Source organism: Hyposmocoma kahamanoa, unplaced genomic scaffold, assembly GCF_003589595.1.
Source record: "Hyposmocoma kahamanoa isolate Upper Pololo Valley unplaced genomic scaffold, ASM358959v1 100021, whole genome shotgun sequence".
Classification (NCBI taxonomy): Eukaryota; Metazoa; Arthropoda; class Insecta; order Lepidoptera; family Cosmopterigidae; genus Hyposmocoma; species Hyposmocoma kahamanoa.
The window spans coordinates 11230822-11253160 of NW_020653200.1; the positions used below are offsets into that span (position 1 = coordinate 11230822).

General features: G+C 42.5%; 2 protein-coding genes across 2 annotated transcripts; one reads left to right on the plus strand and one right to left on the minus strand.

Moving 5' to 3' along the window:
- On the minus strand, positions 1-16693 carry LOC113225691. The gene is made up of 5 exons (XM_026458078.1): positions 16523-16693; positions 14155-14292; positions 12018-14032; positions 3976-11932; positions 1-3902 (listed from the first exon to the last, which is right to left on the minus strand). Exons 3-5 carry the CDS (start codon positions 14011-14013, stop codon positions 2024-2026), a joined length of 11832 nt encoding a protein of 3943 aa, XP_026313863.1. The 5' UTR covers positions 14014-14032; positions 14155-14292; positions 16523-16693; the 3' UTR covers positions 1-2023.
- Positions 16694-18971: 2278 nt separating this feature from the next.
- LOC113225697 (serine/arginine repetitive matrix protein 2-like) lies at positions 18972-21281 on the plus strand. Its single transcript, XM_026458093.1, has one exon. The coding sequence runs from the start codon at positions 18972-18974 to the stop codon at positions 21279-21281; it is 2310 nt and encodes a 769-aa protein (XP_026313878.1).
- The last annotated feature ends 1058 nt before the right edge of the window (positions 21282-22339 follow it).

The window sequence follows — 22339 nt, forward strand, 5'->3', positions numbered from 1 at the left end:
GTATCGAGGCTGATAATGGGGTTTATAGTCTTAAAATTCGACTAGTGAGATTTCATAATGTATTATTGACTACTAAAAAATATCTAAATGAATAAAAATAGTTAACAAATCAACTAACTCAAACCATAGCACGCAGACCACGTTATCAGCCCCCAGCAAACACTACACATTGAAACACTAAGATGTAGGTAGTTTAATACAGCCCAGATATATTATTATAATAAATCTACAATAGACACTTTTCCATTTGAAATACATACATACGTTGTCACAGTTACAGTCACTTAATATATTATGCGTCGAACACATCAATAACTTTTATTTGCCCTACAATGAGAGAAAAAGGGCAAGCACAAAAAAACTGAACGAAAGAAAGGGACATTTAGGCATCCTTTATAATATGCGTGTTACTTACTCTTTGAGATCACAATAACTTAACCGAACTGTTTACAAACAAAAAAAATACACGAGTGACTTATACCAACTGTGTGCATTGTGCAGCTAGAATATCTTAATAAGATAAATACGATATGAGAAAAACCTTTAAATTGGACTGAAATATAAAAATACTACAAGAGTGGATTGAATAGTTCGCGGCCTAACCAAGAAAACAATGTTAAATACTTTTATTTTATTTTTATAAAAATATTCTTATTTATTGACGTGATCTCCATCTAGCTCAATGCATTTCTTCCACTTGCTTTCCAAAGATTCTACACCAGATTAAAAAAAAAAAGATTCTTCTAGGTCAAGGCTCAAGTTGCTAAACGAGGAGAATAAGCCTAGTGGGGTAGTAATTTGAAACCAGAATAAGGAATTTTAGCCATGAATTCGACAGAAGTGTGACCGCGAGCATTATCCTGATGAAATAAACTTTTGTCCCGGGTAATCCTGAAAGTTTCTCTAATTTCTTCGCGCAAACGACGCAAACGGATGCAATAGTATACTGAATTAATGATTTCGCCTTTCACGGTGTAGTCTACCATGATGACACCCTGAATATCCCAAAAAACTGACGCCATCACCTGGCCAGCCACCAAAACTGCCATCGCTTTATTTGGAGTTGATCAGGTTTTTACCACTGCTTCGACTATTATTTGTACTCTGGTGTGTAGTGGTGAAACCAGGTTTCATCCAGTCACAAATCGGTCCAAAAAATCTTGCATATCAGCCTCAAATATCTCCGTCTCTTGAGAAATGGTGAGCCGAATGCGCTTTCGGTCCATTGAAAGCAATCAGTGGTATAGCAGAAACCTTGTAAAATCGAAGTTCGATAACAGTTATGTATTATGTGCGTTCATACGAAATGCCCATAATGCCTGCAATCTCCTTGGTGATAAATTTTGGACTTCCATAACGAGATCACACACTTTTCTTGTTTTCTTCAGTCGCCGACGCCGTGGGCGGGCTAGACCTAGGGTCTTTTGCGATGCTGTCTCTTACAAGTTTGAATGCGATTCATTTTTATAGTAATTCCCACAATGTTGTTTCCATGTCACTGTGGATCTCTATCGGTGTTAATCTCTTTTTAAACAAGTATTTCATGGCAGCACATTGTTCAATATTCTCTATTTTTGCAATGCGCTGCACTTGACCTCATTAAACTCGCTTTAATTTAAAAACTACAAACACTACACCAATAAAAAATTGCACAGTGACAACCAATGAATATATGAATTAAATGAGGATAATACGAAAAAAAAATATAATAACTACTTCCACGAGAGGTCGCGAACTTTTCAATCCACCCTCGCACATAAGAAAATGTCCCTCTCTTATTAAATAAAGAGCAATAATCCTAATAAATATTTTATAGCAAGGGCTGTCGATAACCAATTAAATAACTCAGTCCTCACAGTTTTCAAATTTTAACTAAAATAATGCTATAAAAAGATATACAGTATGTACAGAACTAAACGCAAAGTGATCCTGGTCAAAAATGTCAAGAAAAATGACATTATGTAAAGAGCTAGAATAGTATGTACAGTGTATTTACAAGATTAATATACCATAAAAACTAAATTTACTCTAAAGAATGGCGCTTCTCATCGTTATGACGCTTTCGACCTTTAGCATGGGCCAACATTGTAACTAATTTTTTATGGCTATCGCCAACGATCCACCCGTGCTGTTGGAGATGTTCTTGTTCTTCGTCTCCTTCCGACGACCAGTAGTAGGTAGCGGAGCGCTGGCGGCCCTTCCAGCCGCTCGGCCCAGGGACGGCGGGAGACATGGCGCTCTCAACTGCGGAGGACGGGCCGGCCACGGCGGAGCTACTGCTGCTTTCACCAAATTCTCGTTCGTCGCCACCACCTCCGGCGACTCGCATGCCTGGAACGACACAGCTTTTCCCGTCGCCACTCGATGTGTTGCGATTACTACTAGTTACCCTGCTTTCAATATCTTGTTTTTTTAAAGTTGTTTGCTTACCACGACGTCCTCCCGACTGCTGTCCATCTTTCTTCCTACTCTTCTTCTTGCGGCCAGCACCTACAACAACTGACTCGGCACTGTTTGGCCGCGGAGGAAATTCATCAGGTTCTGATTCAGAGCTCCAAGTCTCCGCCAGCACGTTTTGTTTACCTACAGTGCACTTTCGGCGAGCTCTCTGTCTCGCCACTCCAGCATCGTCCAACACTTCACTTGTATTTAATTCATTTACACACTTTTTAAACATTTCTTCACATTTACTTTCGATACTTTTGGTTAATTTGTTGTCTTTTGATAAAGAATCGCGAAACTCTGAAGAATCGTCATACTTTCTTGCTGAATAGTCCTGTCTCTTTGGCATCTGAGTTTTATTGTCCATCTTTGACGACCGGTCACATTTTTTGGATGTACTTGGACCATAAATTTCACTCACAGTAAAATCTTCTTTCTTAGATGTAGATGGTCCGTAGTCTACCGAAAGCGTATTATCAGCTTTTTTCGGAATGTCGCACTTTTGTAGTGATTTACTTACACTTTCTTTTGATTGTTCAGGGCTACGAGAACTTACTTTTTTTGGTGATCGCATAAACTCTACATACTGATCCAAAATATCAACGCGTTCTCGCGGCTTAGGTGTCACCAATAATTCGAATTTTTTATACTGCTCTTGAGTCTTGTGTACATCATCAATTTCTACTTTCTGTACCGAATCGGTACTATACAGCAGCGACGAGTTAGGTTCATCTTCCAATAAACTGTCGAATAACTGATCTAGATTAGCTTTAGGTTTAGCGACTTCCCTGGTTTTTGTACACTTTTTCTCACTTCGAACAGCGTTATGTTTAAATATTTTACCCATCACTGCATTCTTTTCAACAACATCCTTTCTTTTTAGTGGTGATATATTTTTCTTGGCTTCGATTTTCAAATTACCCAATTCACAGGACATTAGGCTGTTCTCGGTTTCGTCGTCACTGCATAGATAATCATCAGACATATAGACAAAGTCATCTCCGTCGGATGCGCTTTCACTCGACTTCTCCTCTATGACGGCCGTGGGGTTAATCTTTGAAGTTGATGGCATCTCTTTGCTACTGATACTTTTGAATCTTTCCATCAAGGTCGACGGTCTAAATTCAAAGAGTTCCGCGTCTTCGTTGTCCATAAACTCATAAACATCAACTTTTTTCTGAGATGCACTGCTTTCCTTGAGCTTAATGTCACTGTCGTATTTATTACTCGATTCAGATTCCTTTTTATCTCTCTTCTTTTTAATACCACTTTTCCTTTTCTTTTTCACATGCGCTTCCGTAGGTGGAGCAATAGCAGATAGATTAATATCTGACGTTGGAATAGATACCTTGATACCGTCAAAGCCCTTCAAAGCTCCCTTTGTCAACACTGTGTTCTGACTGTTCTTCTTAGAGCTCTTTTTTCCTTTCTTCTTGTCAGATTTCTTACGTCCTTTGTGCCTGCGAGCAAACGAAAAATGTAATATAAGACGTCGCCATTGATCACAGAAACAAAAAGGCTACAAATACTTACCCGCCACTTGATTCAATAATAGGTTGCATATGTTTTGCAGCAGCTGCTTGCGATCTGCATTTCCTTTTGATTTTATCAAACTTGTCTTCAAACACATCTATTTCCTCAATATCTGGGTACATTTTTTCTTTAATTTCTGGGTATTTTCTGTGTGTATTAGTAAGGATTTCTTCTGTAGTATCAAAATTTTCTTCCCCGTTCTTCTTTTCGTCGTAGGGTGAGACGTCTTCCTCAGACATATTAAGATTTTCATTGCCGTCAACAACCGTTGAAGGAATATTGTGCAATGAGTGCTGGTAGCTCATGGCCATTTGCGATTGTGCTGCATTAGCAGCTTCAGCCGCCTCTTTTAGTCCAGAAATTAAGTCGTTTTCTAGATTTCGCACTTCTTCGCTTTCTAATATCGTTTTAGCTGTTATAGAATCAACATCGCCATCATTGGTGTCAGTCTTGGGTATTAGCTCTAATCCAGATCTAGAACAGTGGGCAACACTTACAAAAGTTACATCTGCCGTCATTGGTAAAGTTTCTGGGTTAGGTGCGGGTTCATTCTTATGAGATTCTTTTAAAAGCTCACAACAGTCAATGAAGAGGGCTTCATCTCTACTAAGACTTCTATTAGTTCGTGAAAGCTGTTGTTCTCTTACTGTTTTATTAACGTTTTCTAAAATTTCTTCTAGTGTCGGAAGTTTAATTTTAGATTTAGAATTCTTTTTTTGCTTAGCCAATTTCCGCGTTAGTATTTTGAGACGGTCTAACTGTTGTTTGTAAGGAATCAAATAATTAGGTTCTTCTGGAACTGGAACAGTTTTGACTCTCAATTCTACTTCTGACAGTTTAGATATATGAAGCAAAGTCATCTGGTGTCTTAGATAATTATCGGGACGACGAAATTCTTTTTTGCAAATGTAACAATAACATGTTTCCGTAGATGTGCAAGATTTCTTTTTACGGCCACGTTTTACATTCGTCTTCGATTGCGATTCTGTACCTTCTCCTTCTTTAGATTTTCTGTTTTCATTTAGTCTTTTTTTCGAAGTTCGCTCTTTAAATCCGAAGTATACGTCATCACTTTCATTTGCTATAATGTGGAATGTTTCCGAGATTTTCTTAGATGCTAATAAATTCGACTTTCGAGGCTTTCTTTCAGAGAAGAAACCAAAACTTTCCATAAATTGTTCGGAGCGAAGTTGTTCTTCAGTTTCTCGGGCTAAATTACTAGAGTTCTCAACTGTTACTGAAGTTCTGTTTTTCTCATTTTCATCGTTGCAGTTGTGTTCATTTGTTTCTCCCGAGGAGCCGCTAGCAATATGGTGTTCCTTTTTGGAACTATCTATTTTTTTCCCTTTTTCTTCTACATATCTTTTTAGAGGCACATCGCTCTTAGACGAATCGTCAGAATCGTTTACATTATCCTCAACTTCTGTATGCACTATTGTATCAAGATTGGGTCTACTATCAGTCATTTTCACCTCGTTTTTATTCTGGTAGTTATGATCATCTTTTCGCGAATCACTTATTTCTGTGACTGGGTGAGAGATTAGACTTGCTTCTGATGATTCGATATTACATTCTGATGATATTTGCGTTTCAATAGCCTCTGTGCTCACAATTGTACATGGTTTTGAAATGTTTTTAGTTTTGAACTTGGAATAATTTTTCCTAAAAGGTTCAGCCTTCTCCGGTACGTCATCTAAATCAATATCATATGGGTCATAAAAATCTGAACTAGATGACTTCACAATTACAGATTTCGATCGAGTTCTCTTCGCGGCAAAAGCTGTATAACTCGCACCTTCTTTTCCATAACCTGTTTCGGAGTCTGCACTAACACGTGCACATTTTCTTGGCTCATCCACTTTGTCGCTATCTATCTTATTAAGTTTAGTCCTTTTCGGTTTTGGAGTAGAATTGACATTTGCAGCAGTACTCAGTTTCCTTTTTTCTGCATAATTTATTTTACTATTATCAAGTTTGTTGCACGACTCTTCAGAAATTACATTCGAAATCAAGCTGGCGTTGTCTACTTCAATGTTGGTTATTTCATCTACTTTTAAAGAAATTTCTGCGGTTTGTTTATTCGAATCCTCCTGTGATAGTACATGGTCGCTTTCACCAGTATCAACCATTTCGGTATTAATTACACTATCCTTTAACTGGATATCTGTTGTCATATTAAGGGTATTATCATCTACTGCCTGTTGATTTACTTTGTCTGAATTGTTTACGTTTGTTTCGTGTCGTTTATAGCTTCCTAAATCCAGAGATTTTTTCTTTTTAGATTTCCGTTTCAACTGCGGTGGGTTCTTTCGCTTCGTAGATCTACTTTTTTCTAAAGGCTCAAAACAATTACTTGTTGCATTTGTAGTGCCTTCAGTATTTAAAACCTCTTCGTCTTTATGAATTGTGTTTTCATTACCGATAGCTTCGGGACATTTGTTATGATTTTCTTCGTCAAGTAATAACTTTGAAAAAATTAGCTGTTTCTTAGTTAAAGGAGTCTTCTCTGTAGGGTTTTCTGAAGTTGTTGTTGAATTCTCGTGGTCTGGTACATTGGTCTCGACGAAAAGTGTTTTGCCTCGTCGGCTTCGTCTTAAGGGCAATGCAACATTTTCTTCAACGTCACAGTTTGCCGGAAGATCATTTGTGACTATCATTTGGAAGCTTTTAACATCTTTGATTGTCTTAGAACAAAACGTTTTATTTTTATCGTCATTTAGCAAAACTGATTTTTTTTCAAATTGCGTACTTGACGATGCTACCAATTCTTGTGCGTCCTGAGTGCTGCTTCCAGGTAGAGTGTCTTCATTGCCCTGCACATTTTTGCTTAACTCGCAAGAACTTAAGATAACTTTTTCTTCAATTGCAGAGGTTGCAACGCATTTCTGTACATTTGTTTCGTTTTCGCATATTTCATTTTGTATGACTATGTCGTTAACGCTCTGTGATTTTTCTATTAGGTCTGAAGAAGAAGAGTCTTTAGTATCATCGAGATCTTCGTTTGTATCTTTCTGCAATTTCACCAGAGATGCTTTGGCAGCCTCCGTGCTTTCTTTAACATTCGTCGTTTTTACTGAAGTTTCATTTAATGCTGATTGTGGTCGTACGATTTCAACTTCAATAGATTTACTACCACTTTTGTCTGATGTTTGTAAGGTTTCCGTGCTAACATCAGGAGCTACATTCGTTTTAGTGCCGTCGGGAACAATGTAATTTTCTTTGTCTTTATCTATGTCCGGTTGCCCCTGCAATTCTGTATCGACTGCACTTAACTGGGGACTTGTTAATTTACATTTCTTCTTCAAATTTTTATTGTCATCCGTTATGTTGTCATTGCCTTCAGTGTCATCAGAAACAACTTCATCATTTGGTAGGTCAGTTAAAGAAACAACGCTTTCTACTTCTTCGTTTTTCAAATTTTTTGACTTCTTTCGTTTTTTAGAATTATGTGCTTTAGTGGATTTCTTTTCTTTTTTCTTCTTTTTTCCCGAGGTCATTTTATGAGAGTGTTTGTTTTCATGACACTTCTTGGTATGAGATTTGAGGATTAGTTCATCGTGCTTTTTCTTAACTATTATCGCCAAAGAGACATCATCCTCAGAATCTTCATCATCCAGCGTATTCTTATCATCATCATTTTCAAATAAGGTCTTTATATTGGTTACACCTTGAACTTCGTCAGCATTCGTTTGCGATCTTATGTCGATGTCTTCTACATTATTTTCGTCTGAGACTTTTAGTTTTTTAGACGAACACGCTTCAGAAACCAAATTCTTAGGGCCTTGCTTAGAAGTAGCCGCATATTTGGAATTTACATGGACATCGTCTTGGTTTTGTTCAACATTGGAGAGACGTCTACTATTAGCATTAACAGATAAATTGACTACAGAAGATTTGTAACCAGAGTGCTGATTATAAACGACATTTTCGTGATCTTTTTTTACTGGAACGACTGTAGCCGGGCTGTGTTCTTGAGTACGTGTAGTAATACCATCTAAGTTTAATACGACAGGCGGCAACGTGACTGTTAGCTTAGAATCAGTAGGCATACTTGTCTTGTGGTGCTTCATATTACTTACTTCGACTTGTTGTACAGCTGAAGGAATTCCAGATTCCAATATTTGATTTACATCATTATCCGCCGTATCATTTTGGGTGAATGATGGACTTTGTTCCTCAGACGCTCTTTTCGACAACTGAATTTCTTTGTGCCTTTCCGACGGCGCTTTTATACGAACTGCTCTTAAACTAGCAGTCTGATCATTGCTCCTCTGTCTTACAGTTTTTGGAACAGGTAGCGTTGGTTGATCTTGACATAAAGCTTGAGAAAGTTCTCCAGCTGCTTTCACTAGATCAACTGCTGTTGGTACGTTCTCATCCTTTGTCAAATCAATAACACAATTGCGATTGGACTCATTCGATCTACCAGCAACTAACCCACTTGCAGGATCTACCAAAAATTGATCTGTATCTATTGTAAATAATTCTTCTTTGACAACTTTTGAAATGCGTAAATCTGGATCGACAGCTTGACCTTCACTTCCGGTAAGGGATGTTGGTGCCGAAGTAATTGGTAATACAAATGCTTTCGGTAAATTTGATGAAGGCATATTAATATTTAATGCCTGTTGGGAAGTTGATGCTGAGCAAACAATATTTGATAAACTTACGGCATGTTGGATCTGAAATGTTATTATATCAGAAGTGGCCGAAGTCACAGTATGTGGCGCATTACTGGAAATCAGTGATACATCGTTAGTGGTGGGTTGAAACTGTGGTAACACGTTCATCAACTGATTTCTATGATCGGGTTGCATCCTTGCCAATATTAACTTAATGTGGTCCGGAAGCACAAAAATCTTTTGTGCTTTCTCAGGAGTTAAGCTTTTCAACATGTCACTAATAAGTTGAGCTTTCTCTTCTTCTGTCAAATCTTTATCTATATTTTCTGTTTCGCAATTGAGAGTTTCGGATTCACAAATTGACGACTCACAAGATGGAGCATATTCTCTGTTTATGGAATAGTTTTTTAATTCTGCTTCTACAGCAGCATGAACTTCCGGTGTAGCGACTGTCGTGCCTGCCAATGTATATACAGGTATTGTGCTTGCTATGGTCGTACCAGCGACACTTAGAAGTGAATTGGTCAATGTCACTGACGTCGAAGGTTCGATTTTCGTCACAGATATACATGTATTAGCCAACGCATAAACTGGCATAGTACTTTCGAGTTTTCCAATAGAGGCCGTTGTTGCTCGATTAGATAACAAATACCCTGGAACAGTTCCAGAGACAGTTCGCACAGCATTTTTAATTGAAGCACTTGGTAACAAAGCTGGAGTAGAACCATCATTAGTGGAATATACCTTAAAAATAGATGAATCTTGCCTCAGAGAAACGCAGTCAGACGAATTAATTTGTTTTGACATTGGCTTTATAGTTGCAACCTCAACGCAATTTACTGCCTTTTCATTGGTAGGACATCTAGTTTTAAATTGCGGTACCTTTAAGTTTGAATTATAAGCAGATCGGGGAATCAACGTGCAAGATTTATCTGCCACTCGAGACTGTATTGACTTGAAAGGATTCTCTTGACCATTACTGCCTTCATTAGGTAACTTTGTGACCGTTTCAGATTGTTGCTGGAAAATCGATTTTTTATCAAATGCATCGTAGTTGCTTCGTTCACTTCTTATTACTAAATTAGTAGCTTCAGTAAGATTCGTGTAGTTATTTCCACTTACTAAAACTTGTACGCTCTTTGCCGATAAATCGGTTGGGGAGATATTCTCTTCGCAAGAAAAATTATTGCATTCGCTTTCTCGAAGAGTAGTTCGTGTAGACAAGTCCTGGACGAAGTCTATGTCACTTTCTTCTACAGTATTACTTGATAAATCTATTGACATGGAAGTACCTCTTCCCCGTATAGATAAATCAGTGGGCTCGTTTTCTGTATCTGTTCCTCTAACAGATAAATCGGGCCCCATGTCAGTGTTAATGGATAAATCTAATGTTTCAATTGAACTCTCCAATGGTGTTGACTTCACACGCAAATCGACCACTGTATCAAGTTCTTGAGTATCTTCAGTTATCGCGTCAATTCCTTTATTTGATAAATCTAAAGTTGCGTAAATATCGTCGTAATTACATACCATACACGCACCATCCCTAATAGAGAGGTCTTCAGAAATCGCTGTCTCACACGTTGTAAAAATTTTACTGGATAGGTCCAGAGGACAGTCGACACTAGAATTTGCATGTGCTGGAGGTATTGCTGCTACAATGTCAATAGTTCTCTCAGTATATGACACTAGAGGCATTTGTCTGCAGTCCAAACCAGCATCTGGTACTATTTGAGATATCAAACTTTCAGAAAAATCATTGCTTAAGTTGTAAGGTTGATTATTTATATTATGATCAACTTGCTTCTCCACAGACGGATCTGAAGTTTTGCTTGTAGTTGGGATCACTTGAGGTATAGGACCCGAAGTTTTGCTTGTGGTTGCTACTATTTCAAGTGATTTTTGCCATTGAACATTTGTGTAAGGGTCAGTGCACGTTTTGAGTGGTGTTACCTCTTTGTCATTGCTTTGATCATTGACAGGGAGTGTTTCTGTATCTATTGTTGTCTGGTTTGGAGCAAGTGAGTTATCTTGCAGTGGTTTTTGCTCCGTTCTGGCGGTAACATTTACATTTTCAATGTGTGAATGCACAGGGATTATTTCAATATCCGGATTAAGTTTAATAGGGTTTTCGTGTAATCCTTGTATTTCGATGTGCGTAGTCGATCTTTCTATTAAAGATGCGCTGGGATTGTTAGATTCATTTGGAATATCAACGTCTGTTGGTTGAATCGGTACACTTTTGCAGCGCTTGTCTTGTTTTTTCTGACCAAAGTGCTGTTTTTCATTTGTCTGAACTGATTTACTTTGAGAATTAACCGGGATTTGAAACGTCGATTCATCGATTTGTGGTAATTGTTTGATGATCAGTGGCGGTAGTCCCACATCTATGGGCTCATCGCTACCACACTGGACAGATATATGACTTGTAAGTGCACCGCGATGAGGTTCAGGTTCCACCAGTTTATTTTTCAACATTGCAATACAATCATTTAACCCTTTTCTTGGTTTATTTAATTTGTTCTTCTGTAGAGCGTACAGATCGAGTGACCCCTTTGTACTATATAAGGGTGGTTTGTCTAGTTTAGTAACTACAGCTTCATTTTCAAAAAGCGTGCGCTGTCCAGAGGGGAGATGTTGATCCGTATTGTTGCATTCTTGCTGCACCAAAAATGAATGATGAAACTGCACCGACTTGTCGTGAGTTTCGGAATTTGCTGTTAATCGGGCTATCGAATGCTTCAAAGGTGGTACGTTTTGGGCTGGAGCGCAGAAATTATTAGCATTACCATTTGAGCCGCTACATCCCGGTCGTTGCTCTTCACGGCGATTGGAACCACCACGATTAGCTTGCTCGCGGGTATTGTAAGGTCCTCTATTAACATCAATCCTTTGGGGTGTGTCTGCAGTGGGTACTTCGTCAACGCTAGTTGTAGCTGGAGCATCGATATTTTCAGTATTCTTCCTTTGTTCAACACGGATGGACCTCCTTTTAGCTCTTTTCATAATATTTTTCCTGTTAATTGACTTGTGTTGAAGCTTTCGCGTACTAATCATGCGTTTTAGTGGTTTATTATCTTCATCATCAAGTTCTTGCTTCAAGTTCTTTTCATTAGAGTTTTCACCGCCGGTAGAAGGCTCTCCCTGCTTTGCATCTTTGGTTTCTTTTCTAATGCGCCTCCTGTTTTTGAGATCTTCTGAAGGGCGTTTCTTCAAAATCAACTTGGTTCTTTGTTCTAACATTCGACGTGGGCGTGACAGCATGTTCACAGGGTTTACCATAACACGGTGACGCTTTGCCGGCAAGTCAGCGAGCATTTTTCGAATAGTTTCAGCTGAAATAGGAAACGAATAGCAATTATAGTAACATTATTATCATCAATAAAACAATATTTTAAAAACCAGTAATGCTGTACTTACCGTCACCAACTTCACTTCGTGGTCTAGGTCTGGGCCTTGGTCTCATATGACTCTTCTGACGTCTTTGTCTTCCTCGAATATCTTTGCGCATCTTTTTGCGTATGGTATTGTCAGGTAAGCGTGGTCGTCGCCTGCGTACCCCAAAAGGTCGGGGACGACTGTGGCGGCGGCGTACAGTCGGTGTGTCGCCAGCACAATCCAACATATGCTGGTGTAAGTCTTCCAGGGAAATAGATTTGTTACATTTCGTGCAGTCCCTGTAACCTCTCAGTGGTCTAGTTCTATTGCATATTTGGGTCGGAGGAACATACAAGTGCTTTAGAATATCAGCATTTAGAAGAGGCTCCCCGACAATTTCGTAATGTTGTACGCTGGCGTTAGGATGCTCGTTAGACATGTGCGCAGAAAGCGCGCGAGGATCGCGTGTTTGCGAACCACACGCGCAGCACACATAGCAGCGAGGGCGAACCCATTCACCACTCAACACCGATGGCTGCAACTCATATTTCGGCGCTGATGGAGTAAGCCCCAAAGAAGCGGGGAAATCAAGTCCTTCACGATGAGGCATCGGTTTGCCTGCATATTTGACAACCACCTGTGACGTTGTTGGTATTTCCCTACTCTCGAGGATTTCTTTCAACTCCTTACTGATAATATTTTGTTTTTCTGTCTTTTTCTCTGGGGGCCCGTGGTTGAATTTATTTTCGAATTTACGCCTCATACACAGTTGAGTCCATATATCCAAGTTTGATACAAGAGTTACGATGCAGTTGTTTATGTGAGAGTTCCTACGAATCTGGTCTGGGCTCAGGTTTTTGTCATTGTCTAAATTATCCCACTTCCACTTATGCTTCGGTGCAATGGCGCGTGGCAAGTATCCGTCCAGTATATTGCGAGAATACTGTTCGCAAGCCAAGAGTATCGGAAAGCCCTCAGCAGCATTAATGATATTTTTAGGCTTCCTTGTTTTAATGGTATTATCCGGATCGGGATTAAAGTTAAATGATCCGTCAAGAAATTTGGACAAATTTTCCTGGACGTTACCCGCCACCTTAGAGTAGAAGTTGGTATCAAAACATCTCTCGAATTTTAAAGTGCTTTCATCAAACGCTTTGATCCAATCCCTTCTTGAATATTCGTTAGTCCTCGGTGACCTGTGCACTACCCCTAATCTTGACAGGATCTGATCGGGATCAGTGTTTTGAAAAGAAAAATTCGGCGGAAGTCGTTTATTCCACTGTATGTCATCAAGAACAATTACCGCACTTTTTTCGATTACTGGATTATTACCCAAATTTTTGCTTGGCGGCAAAATCAAGTTGGTTGTTATATTGTCCTCAATATCGGCTTCGTCGTGCACCTGTGACGGCTTCAGTTCACAAGATATGACAATGCCATTAAAGCCGTGTCCGTCTTGAAAATTTTTATCATCCTTACGGAAATTGTTCTTTCCGTCTACATTCAATGATTTCTTTGACTTCTTTGTCCCCTTTTGACGCAACTTGTTACGATAAAGAGGAACCTTTTGTTTTTCACAAACATTCAATTTATGTTCAGCCAATTCAGAGGTAGAAGGGAACCTCGTATGGCACTCCAAACAAGCGAAATATTGATTTGGGTGACTGTCAACCATGTGGCGGATGATATTAGACTCCGCTTCAGCATGGTTACAAAAAAGGCATTGAAAGGCATCTTGTTTAGATGCAGAGAAATGCATGCGACGCACATGCTTGGACACAGTTTGTTTGGATGCAAATTTCTTGTCACAGTAAGGGCACAGAAATTGCGGAGTGGATGAGAAATCAGACTTGACACAGAGATCATCTTGTTTGTTTGGCGACGCTTTGGACGAGATGCTTGTCCGTTTAGGTCGGTCTTGTGCAATTTTGCCGCCAGTTTTACGTATAGCCTTATTTTGAGAGCTAGAAACAAGTGACTTTCTAGGTCTCAGCCTTCCGTTTAAACCAGACAATGGATCATCTTCACCCGCACTCATCGTGTCTTCTTCGTATTCCCTGGAACGGGAAAGAATTGAAACATAATTTATAAAATTTAAACATGGACAATGTGACTTCAAATTGATTACAATCAATAACACATACACAAAAGAGACGCACTTTAGCATTATAACACTCACTCAGTCACTAGGAGATCGTCAATATTTGGCGAGACATTTACACAATCTGACGTGTACGGATCGGGAGGGATGATATGCGGGTTCAAGTCTACATCATGCTTGGCTTCTCCAGATGTTAATAAACCATCCGGCTGGAATCTAAAGAAAATAATGCATATCTTAAAAGGGAGGGCCAAATCTGTAATGTGTATATTTGATTTATAAACACTAGCTATTTCGTTGCGAATACCCGACATTAACACAGTAAATACTTAGATGAGATAATAAGTGTGAAAACAAACGTTCGCATTAAATATCTCTATAATAAATTCTATCCCATTGCCATTTACAATGCGCTCACAATCTAACGTTAGTAAGAAAAATCTCATTCACAAACTACACAATGCACAAATTACTGGCTTGCTAAGTTTCAGATATTCTTGTATCGTTTAAATTTTTCTTGTATCATTTAAATTTTTCTTGTATCGTTAAAATTTATAATGTAAATTATGACAAATTGCTGCCATTCTATATCTAAGAATAGCCACGTAACAAAGAACAAAACTTAGAGCTGGCGCCAAAGGTAATGTTAGTCACATTTCCGAGTCAGCATAAAGGCGCTCCTTCACCGCAAAACATTCGCGGGCACTCGCGAGTACTCACGGGCTCTCAGAGGCACTCGCACTCACGCCTTGCTACCTCGCACATCTCTGGTGGAATCGCAGCCTAATCGAATCTTGGATGTTACATTATAGGCGAATGCTCGCCGGTGAACGAGGTAGTTTGTAATGTAATGCTCAAAAACGAATCTTTACATACGAAAGCTCACCGGTGAGAGAGGTAGTTTGTTATGTAATGCTCGCAAACGGATCTTGAATGTTACATTACACGCGAATGTTCTCGGTGAGCGGGCGCCCTTATTTTCATATTTTAAATTGTCTTCTTCGCTGACGTAGCAGACTAATTTCTTTACTATCTAGAGATAATGTAGATTGTTTTTGTTGTATATAAAATTAAAATTTAAACTGTTTATTTCTATATAAAAGCACAATTGTTTTGCTTACTATTCTAAATATTATATACAAGCTATTCGGCGTTGATGTCAAAAACTACTTTTTAAGATAAAAATGTGGTAATTTGTAAAGATCAACATAGGTACAGTAATAAGTTATTTAATAGCAAAGTACGCTTAGAAAACAAATAAAATGTAGAAAATCGGCATTTAAAGATAGCGACAGACTTCAGAGGTTTATCGCAAATGTAAGGAACAGTCGCAAAAGCACATAAATTGTGAACATAAAAATTTAAAATAAATGTAACTTCAATATTTCGCAATGCCATTGAAATCACAAAACACTTTTATATATACGTATATATATTTAAAAACTGACAATTACTAAAAAAAATGAAGCATCTTCTCATCATTCCAGTATTTTCGACAATATTGCAGTTTCAACATTCACATACAACAAGTTTTAATAAATCATCGCTTTTTGGTTCAAAAAATATATTGAATTGAAACGTTTTATTAGTCTTTAACAGACCACTAATGGACAAAGATCTTAAAACTAAATGACAGATCTATTTAATAGAGTGTCGTCCTCGAAACGTATCTCTTAGACCTACTGTAGGACATAGACCACAAAATAAATAATAGATGTATATAAGTTTTGTTCTGAATTAAGACTTATTGTTCGACAGACACTAACCAACTTTATAATAAATGCAACCAAAACAAAGTTACAAAGGACGACTAAATAAAAATTCGCTTACAAATTTCTTAACACAAAAAAGAATGCAGCGTTAATATTAATAAAACAAGGAACACGTTATATAATTACGTACTTAGGAGTGTATAATAAAACAAATCAATAGCGTATAGTGTATTCCAATAGAATTGAGAGTGGACGTAAACAAGCCAGTTGGGTTAAAATTCTGGAGAAATCACTTCTGGATTTTTATCTTATTTGATTTATATATTTTTATCATATTCTGGATTTATGTCCACTCTAAATTCTATTGTGATACACTATAGTGTATTCCAATAGAATTGTTTGTTTACGTCCACTCTCAATTCTATTGGAATAGACTATAAAAAGAAAATATTGCACAACAAAATAAACCAGAATTGAAAATCATAACAGAAAATGTATGAAGTCTGTAAACAATTCGCTTAGGCTCGTTAAAAAACGGGTACTTAAATAAGAAACACAGTAAAGGATCGATTTGACAACCGCCATGTCTATTAAAAATGCTCCCAATTATTCGGCATATTCATATCATCTCCATAGTTTCGACGTCCGCAATTGCAGTTTTGAACTACACTTATTCGCATCATTGTAAAGAACTTAAAAAAAGGGGGAAATATACTAAGGTGACATGCACTTACTGCTTTCGATGTGGGGCGGCGCAAAGCGCCCGCCCCCGCGAAATCGTAGGCCCACACGTGGCGCCTTCTCCTCGCTGTTGGTAATACTCAAATAACCACTACTAATTAGTTTACAGTGGTTTACCGTAGACACTGCCAGTATGTTGAAGCCTCTGGCTGAGGTCGAAAGTTACCACCTGAAACAACCATAGAGGCTAGGTCTATGAAAAGTGACAACAAAAACGATATTTACTAAAAATATGTGAAACATACCAGGGGCTAATAAAAAATTTTTTTGGGAAAATTCAATTGACATTTTTTATGTTACCAAGTAACTGGAAGATGCCGCGCGCCTCGTGATAAGCGACATACCTGTCCACCACAGTTACAGTGCCACTTAAAGTTTTAAATCGCAAAAATCTGAGGTCCACTGCCCCTGCGCCAGTCACCCTGAGACATAAAGTTGACAAGTCCCATGTGCCCGTAATTCCACCAGCACCCTTACCGTTCCGATTTTAGGCAGTAGTACTGTGAACATTAGCACACGTTACTGCTTGACGGCAAAAATAAGTAAGATGGCAGTAATTTTTTTTGAACGAATGTTTCGGTCTATGCTTAATTTATATGTCATCTGTGTTTGCTAGAATATTTGTACTCAGTCTCAAGAGCAGTGACACTGTCTTTTTTTGCTTTGAACAAACTTCAAGGATGCGCTACAGTGCCGCGGCAGTCCCAAGATCATTCTGAAACCATTATTATATGGAACACGCATAGTGCTTTCTGCGTATAGCCAACCCACAAACCAACCGTGTAGAAGGATTGATAATAATGTTATATATCATATATTGCCTTGAATAATGTTATTTCGGCTTACTCACTACAACGGGCATATCTGTGTGCCAACATATTACATCTAGCAGCCAACACCCGACGTTCACTACCAATATCAGTTTGGTCTTTAAGGTCCTTAATAAAATCAAATTATGTTCAAGGTATTTAAATTTATCAACCCTCTTTAGGGTCAATGGATTCAGTTTAATTCTTTGTTCATAAGACAATATATACTCCCCCAACCCCAGACCATAAACTCGCTCTAAACACAATTGTGCACAAGGCCACGGGTACTTGTATGCTGTTCAAAAGTCCGAAGCAGCTCCGTAATTGGTCCCGCTGTTGAACCCAGAAATACCGCATCGTCTGCATAGCTGATGTTACTCACGCTGACACTGTCAACGTGACAACTGACGAGCTTACTGCTGAGTCCAACATCAGCTCTTTTACGTACTGGTTGAAGAGCTTCGGCGAGGTCCACTCCCCTGTCTCACCCCGCACTCCAACCTGTAGTACGCATCCGACACAGCTCCTCCTCATCTCACAATATTTAGCTGGTTCATGTACCAACATCTTAACATATCTATCAGACCCGGTAGTACGCCAACTCTCTCAAGTTTGTCCCAAGTGTAACCACAAGGTGAACAGCCTTCGAGTGATCAAGAAAACAAGCGTATACCGGAAATTATAAAAATTATAAATTTATGACAGCAAATGCATGGAATTGTTTTCCAGCACTGTTTTATTTACGAACATTAAACAACTTTTCGTATGTAAATTAACCTTATTAAATTAACTTTTTTTTTCTTTTGTACTTAAACTGTAAAAAAAATTTGGTGACCTTTACCTGACAATTAGCCAGTGTAAAGCAAGTTACAAAAGAAAAAAGAAAATTCGTATCGAGTATGGCCTCTTATAAATATTTATATATACATACAACCCAAAAGGATGGAACACTAAATATAAATTGTTGGCTGTTTTTTTTTTTTATATTCATCTCAGGTAGTCTAGTCCATGAAATTTCTTATTTGTACATAACGACACTAACCAACGTCACCTAACCTAGACTGTTAGTTAACCTAGGTTAGGTGATGTTCCCCCCCGTCTTTGCTCACCTTGCCGTGGTGGGGGGGCTCAGTAGCTGCAGGCAATCCAGCCTGTAGTGAAGCTAAGAAGCAAACGGAGGACCCTTCCGCGTGTCCCTCTGATCAGCAGAGGGCACAGCGGAGCGGCCAGGTGGGTACTCAGTTTGAGTATCTGCCCGAGGAGCTGAGACAGGTTCGTTGTCGTGAGACACGCCCGCCAGATATGGTGGGTACCGGTTCCCCGGGACGGACCTGTCCAACGGAGATAAAGGGCACATATTTGCTCCACTAGCAAAAGGCGACTCCTTTTGCTCTGCGCGACACGTCTGTCTTCGGACGGACCTAGGCCTTAGCCAACGTCGGGCAACCCGTAATCCCACATTGAGTGGGGCCGGGGGCTCACCTCACTGAGAGGAGAGTCGCGAGGAAGAAAACCTCTATAAAAATCACCCCAATCCCAAGTTCTGACGCCCGGCGACGGGATGAGTGACTGGAGGGTATCCAGTCTCTAGGGCGTCCCACAGGGGAGTTGAACCCCTTTAAAAAACAAAGCTATGGATAAGGCTAGTTTGAAAAATGGTCCCCAGGCGGGTCCCCGAAAGGGGGAATCCCGCCCATCCGCTTCGGCGGGTGGCAGCCCCTCGTACTCTGGGGGGGGCAAAAACTGCCTCGTGAGCCAGCCTACCGCTGACTCCCGTGAACACGACCTGGCGACAACTCTGGACACCGATACTGCTAGTGTATTGAGCGTAGACGAATTGGAGGTGGCGGCGGGAACCCCGAAGGCGCCCGCCAACACCAACGACCCTGGCAAGAACACGTCGGAGCAGGCTGAGCGCCTGCCCACACGAGATGACTTGGGAAGGTTCGCGCGTCCTAGGACACCGACACCGAGTGCTGTTGGAGAGAGCGGCGAAGAGGAGTCCGACTGCTCCTTCATGTCGCTCGCCTCAGCGTCATCTGCGACGTCGGCTCGCGGCCGTACCAGAAAGCGGGCTAAGCCGCCTTCAGCGGAGACACCGGCCCCAAAGAGAAGGCAACAGAAAGGCTCAGGCGACGAGGAAGCGGTCTTGGATCCGTCTGTCGCTCCACGGCATACGCGGTCCAAATTATCGCTTCCTAGCAAGAACGATCTGATGAAGGAGATGGAGGCGCTTCCGACGACCGAGGTCGGATTGCGCATTAAGCAACACCTTGACACGGTCGAGAAGGTGGCGGATACCTCAGGCCACCTCAAGGGCCCATACGTCCGAACCCTCAGGATGGCGGCGAGGACCGTTCAAGCGGCTGGCGAGGAGCTAGCCCGACGGTCCTGCATCGGAACCAACGTGGAGAGACTGGAGAGAGAGAATGCAGAGCTGCGTTCTCAGCTCTCCAGTCTCTCAGCTATGGTAGAGTCCTTAAGGGAAGAACTTCGCGCCCTCCGCCAGGGGGCCGACCCTCAGACCCCAGGACCCTCACCGACTCACGGCTGCGGGCCCGCCACCGTCTCAATGCCGGCACCGAGCCGGGGACCGGCGGCAACATTGGCGGCGGTTTCAAATTGCGGACCCGCGACATTGGCTCTGGCGACAAAGCCGAGCCGTAATCCCGCGGCGACCTCGGCTGCCTCACAGATCCGCGGATCGCAGGTGTCGAAGGCCGCAAAGCCGCCTCAGACGCAACTGGTTGAAAGCGACTGGGAGAGGCGTCTATTTAAGAGCATTGAGGCTCTCATAGACGCCAAACTCGGAAAGCCACAGTCGGTTCCGGCCGCACTCCCGCCTGCAGTGGCGATTACTTCCTCCTCCTCCCTTAAAAAGAAGAGGAAGAAGAAACCAAGGAAGAGCAGGGCGGCGACGCAGGTTGAGACTGAGGCCGCCCCGTCAATCGCGCCTCCCTCTAGCGTCCTGGTACGGGAGGAGACATGGTCGGCGGTGGTGGGGCGCAAAGCGCGAAGCAGGCTGGCACAGGAAGCCTTGCAATCCAAGGCTACGCCGCCGCAGCTGCCACGACACAAAAAGACGGCTACGCCTCCGAGGCCTCCGACCACTGCCGCCATAACGGTGACGGTGCCAGATGGCTCATCACTGAGCTATGCCGCAGTCATGGCCGCCGCTAAAGAGCGGGTCAAGTTGACTGACTGCGGCATACAGGCGCCGGGAGTGCGCATTAAGCGTGCACAGACCGGGGGCATAATAATAGAGGTTCCCGGTCCAGACAGCACTTCCAAGGCCGTGGCCTTAGAAGAAAAGATGAGGCAGGCTCTCTCGGACTTGACCGTGCATATTGCGCGTCCAGTCAAGTCCGGAGAGATTAGGGTGACGGGCCTCGATGAGGCCGTTACCCCGGAGCAGATTGCCGCAGCGATCGCGGGCACCGGAGGCTGCGCAGTGAGCGACGTACGAGCAGGAGAGCTCCGTCGCTCACGCAGCGGTATGTTCTCCGCATGGGTCCGCTGCCCCCTCACGGCGGTGCGCAAGCTGCACGCAGCGAAACGCATCGCCGTGTCAAACTGGATCTCCGCAAAAGTGGAGGTCCTGGAGGTCCGCCCCATGCGGTGTTACCGCTGCCTGGAGCCGGGGCACGTCAGACGACAGTGCCCGTCAGAAAATGACAGAAGCGACTGCTGCTTCACATGTGGCCAGAAAGGCCACAAGGCGAAGGAGTGCACTGCGATCTCTCCCAAGTGCCCGGTCTGTGCGGACCTTGGCAGGCCTGCCAATCATAGACTGGGCACTAAGCAGTGCTCTCCCCCGAAAGGGAAGAGGAGGAGAAAGAAGAGCTCTCCCCTAACCCCCGGCGATGGGCCGTCGCAGCCACAGGCGGCTGCGTCGACTGAACAGAGCACGAGCTCTGCTCCAGCGGAGGTCATGGAGACGTAACATTCGCTCAGATGTGCGTTCTCCAATGCAACCTGAACCACACGCGAGGGGCGCAGAGCCTCCTTCTGCAGACCCTCGGTGAGCTTCGGGTTGCCCTGGCCGTGGTGACGGAGCCATATCGTGTACCGGACCACCCTAAATGGTTCGGTGACTCCGCGGGCTCCGTCGCCATCCACTGGAGAGGCGGAGAGGAGGACCCACACTGCACCCAGCTCGAACAAGGGCAGGGCTTTGTCGCAGTGGAATGGGGTCCTCTCGCCGTCGTGGGCTGCTATGTCTCCCCCAACGTGTCCCTCGCCGCTTACGAGGGATACTTGGACGGGGTGGCAAACTGCGTTCGCAGATGTCATCCTCGTCCCGTCATTGTCCTGGGCGACTTCAACGCTCGCTCTAGAGCATGGGGCGACGTCCGGGATAGTGTCCGAGGGGAGATAATGCTAGAGTGGGCGGCGGGATTAGACCTCCAACTCTTGAATCGGGGGTCAGTCAGTACCTGCGTGCGGTGGCAGGGCGAGTCGCTCATCGATCTATCGTGGGCGACTCCTTCAGCGGCGCGCATGGTGTCTGCCTGGCGGGTGGCAGAAGAGGTGGTCACGCTATCTGACCACCACCACATCGTATTCGACGTGGTATTCCGCCGTCCTGCCAGTTCCCGTCGCCAACACGGCGGCCCACCGCGACGATGGTCCCTCAAGCGGCTCGACAGAGATCTGCTCGAGGCCGCAGCCATCGCCGCATCTTGGTCGGAAGATTCCGACGTTGAGATCTCGCTCGATCCGGAAAGGGAAGCGATGCGGCTCGGGGACATGATGACGTCCATTTGTGATGTCTCGATGCCCCGAGTTGCACGCACCGAGCAGCGGGCCCAGCACTGGTGGTCGGAGGAGTTAGCGCAGCTGACTGAGGTCTGTCTGCGCGCCCGACGCCAGTGGAAAAGGGCCCGTAGAAGGCGGCGAGCTACCGTCGACGAGAGAGAAGGAGCCTATACGGAGTACCGGGACGCTGCGAGGGCGCTAAGCCTCGCAGTAAAAGATGCCAGGGCTCGATCCTGGGGCGAG

What these genes read in the sequence shown, in the direction of transcription:
- LOC113225691 (XM_026458078.1), bottom strand. Translation starts at nt 14,013, where the DNA reads ATGAGTGCGGGTGAAGATGATCCATTGTCTGGTTTAAACGGAAGGCTG. An exon ending in ACGAAGTGAAGTTGGTGACG is followed by an intron (nt 11,933 to 12,017) that starts GTAAGTACAGCA and finishes TTCCTATTTCAG; the next exon opens with CTGAAACTATTCGAAAAATG. An exon ending in ATTATTGAATCAAGTGGCGG is followed by an intron (nt 3,903 to 3,975) that starts GTAAGTATTTGT and finishes GTTTGCTCGCAG; the next exon opens with GCACAAAGGACGTAAGAAAT.
- LOC113225697 (XM_026458093.1), top strand. Translation starts at nt 18,972, where the DNA reads ATGGATAAGGCTAGTTTGAAAAATGGTCCCCAGGCGGGTCCCCGAAAG.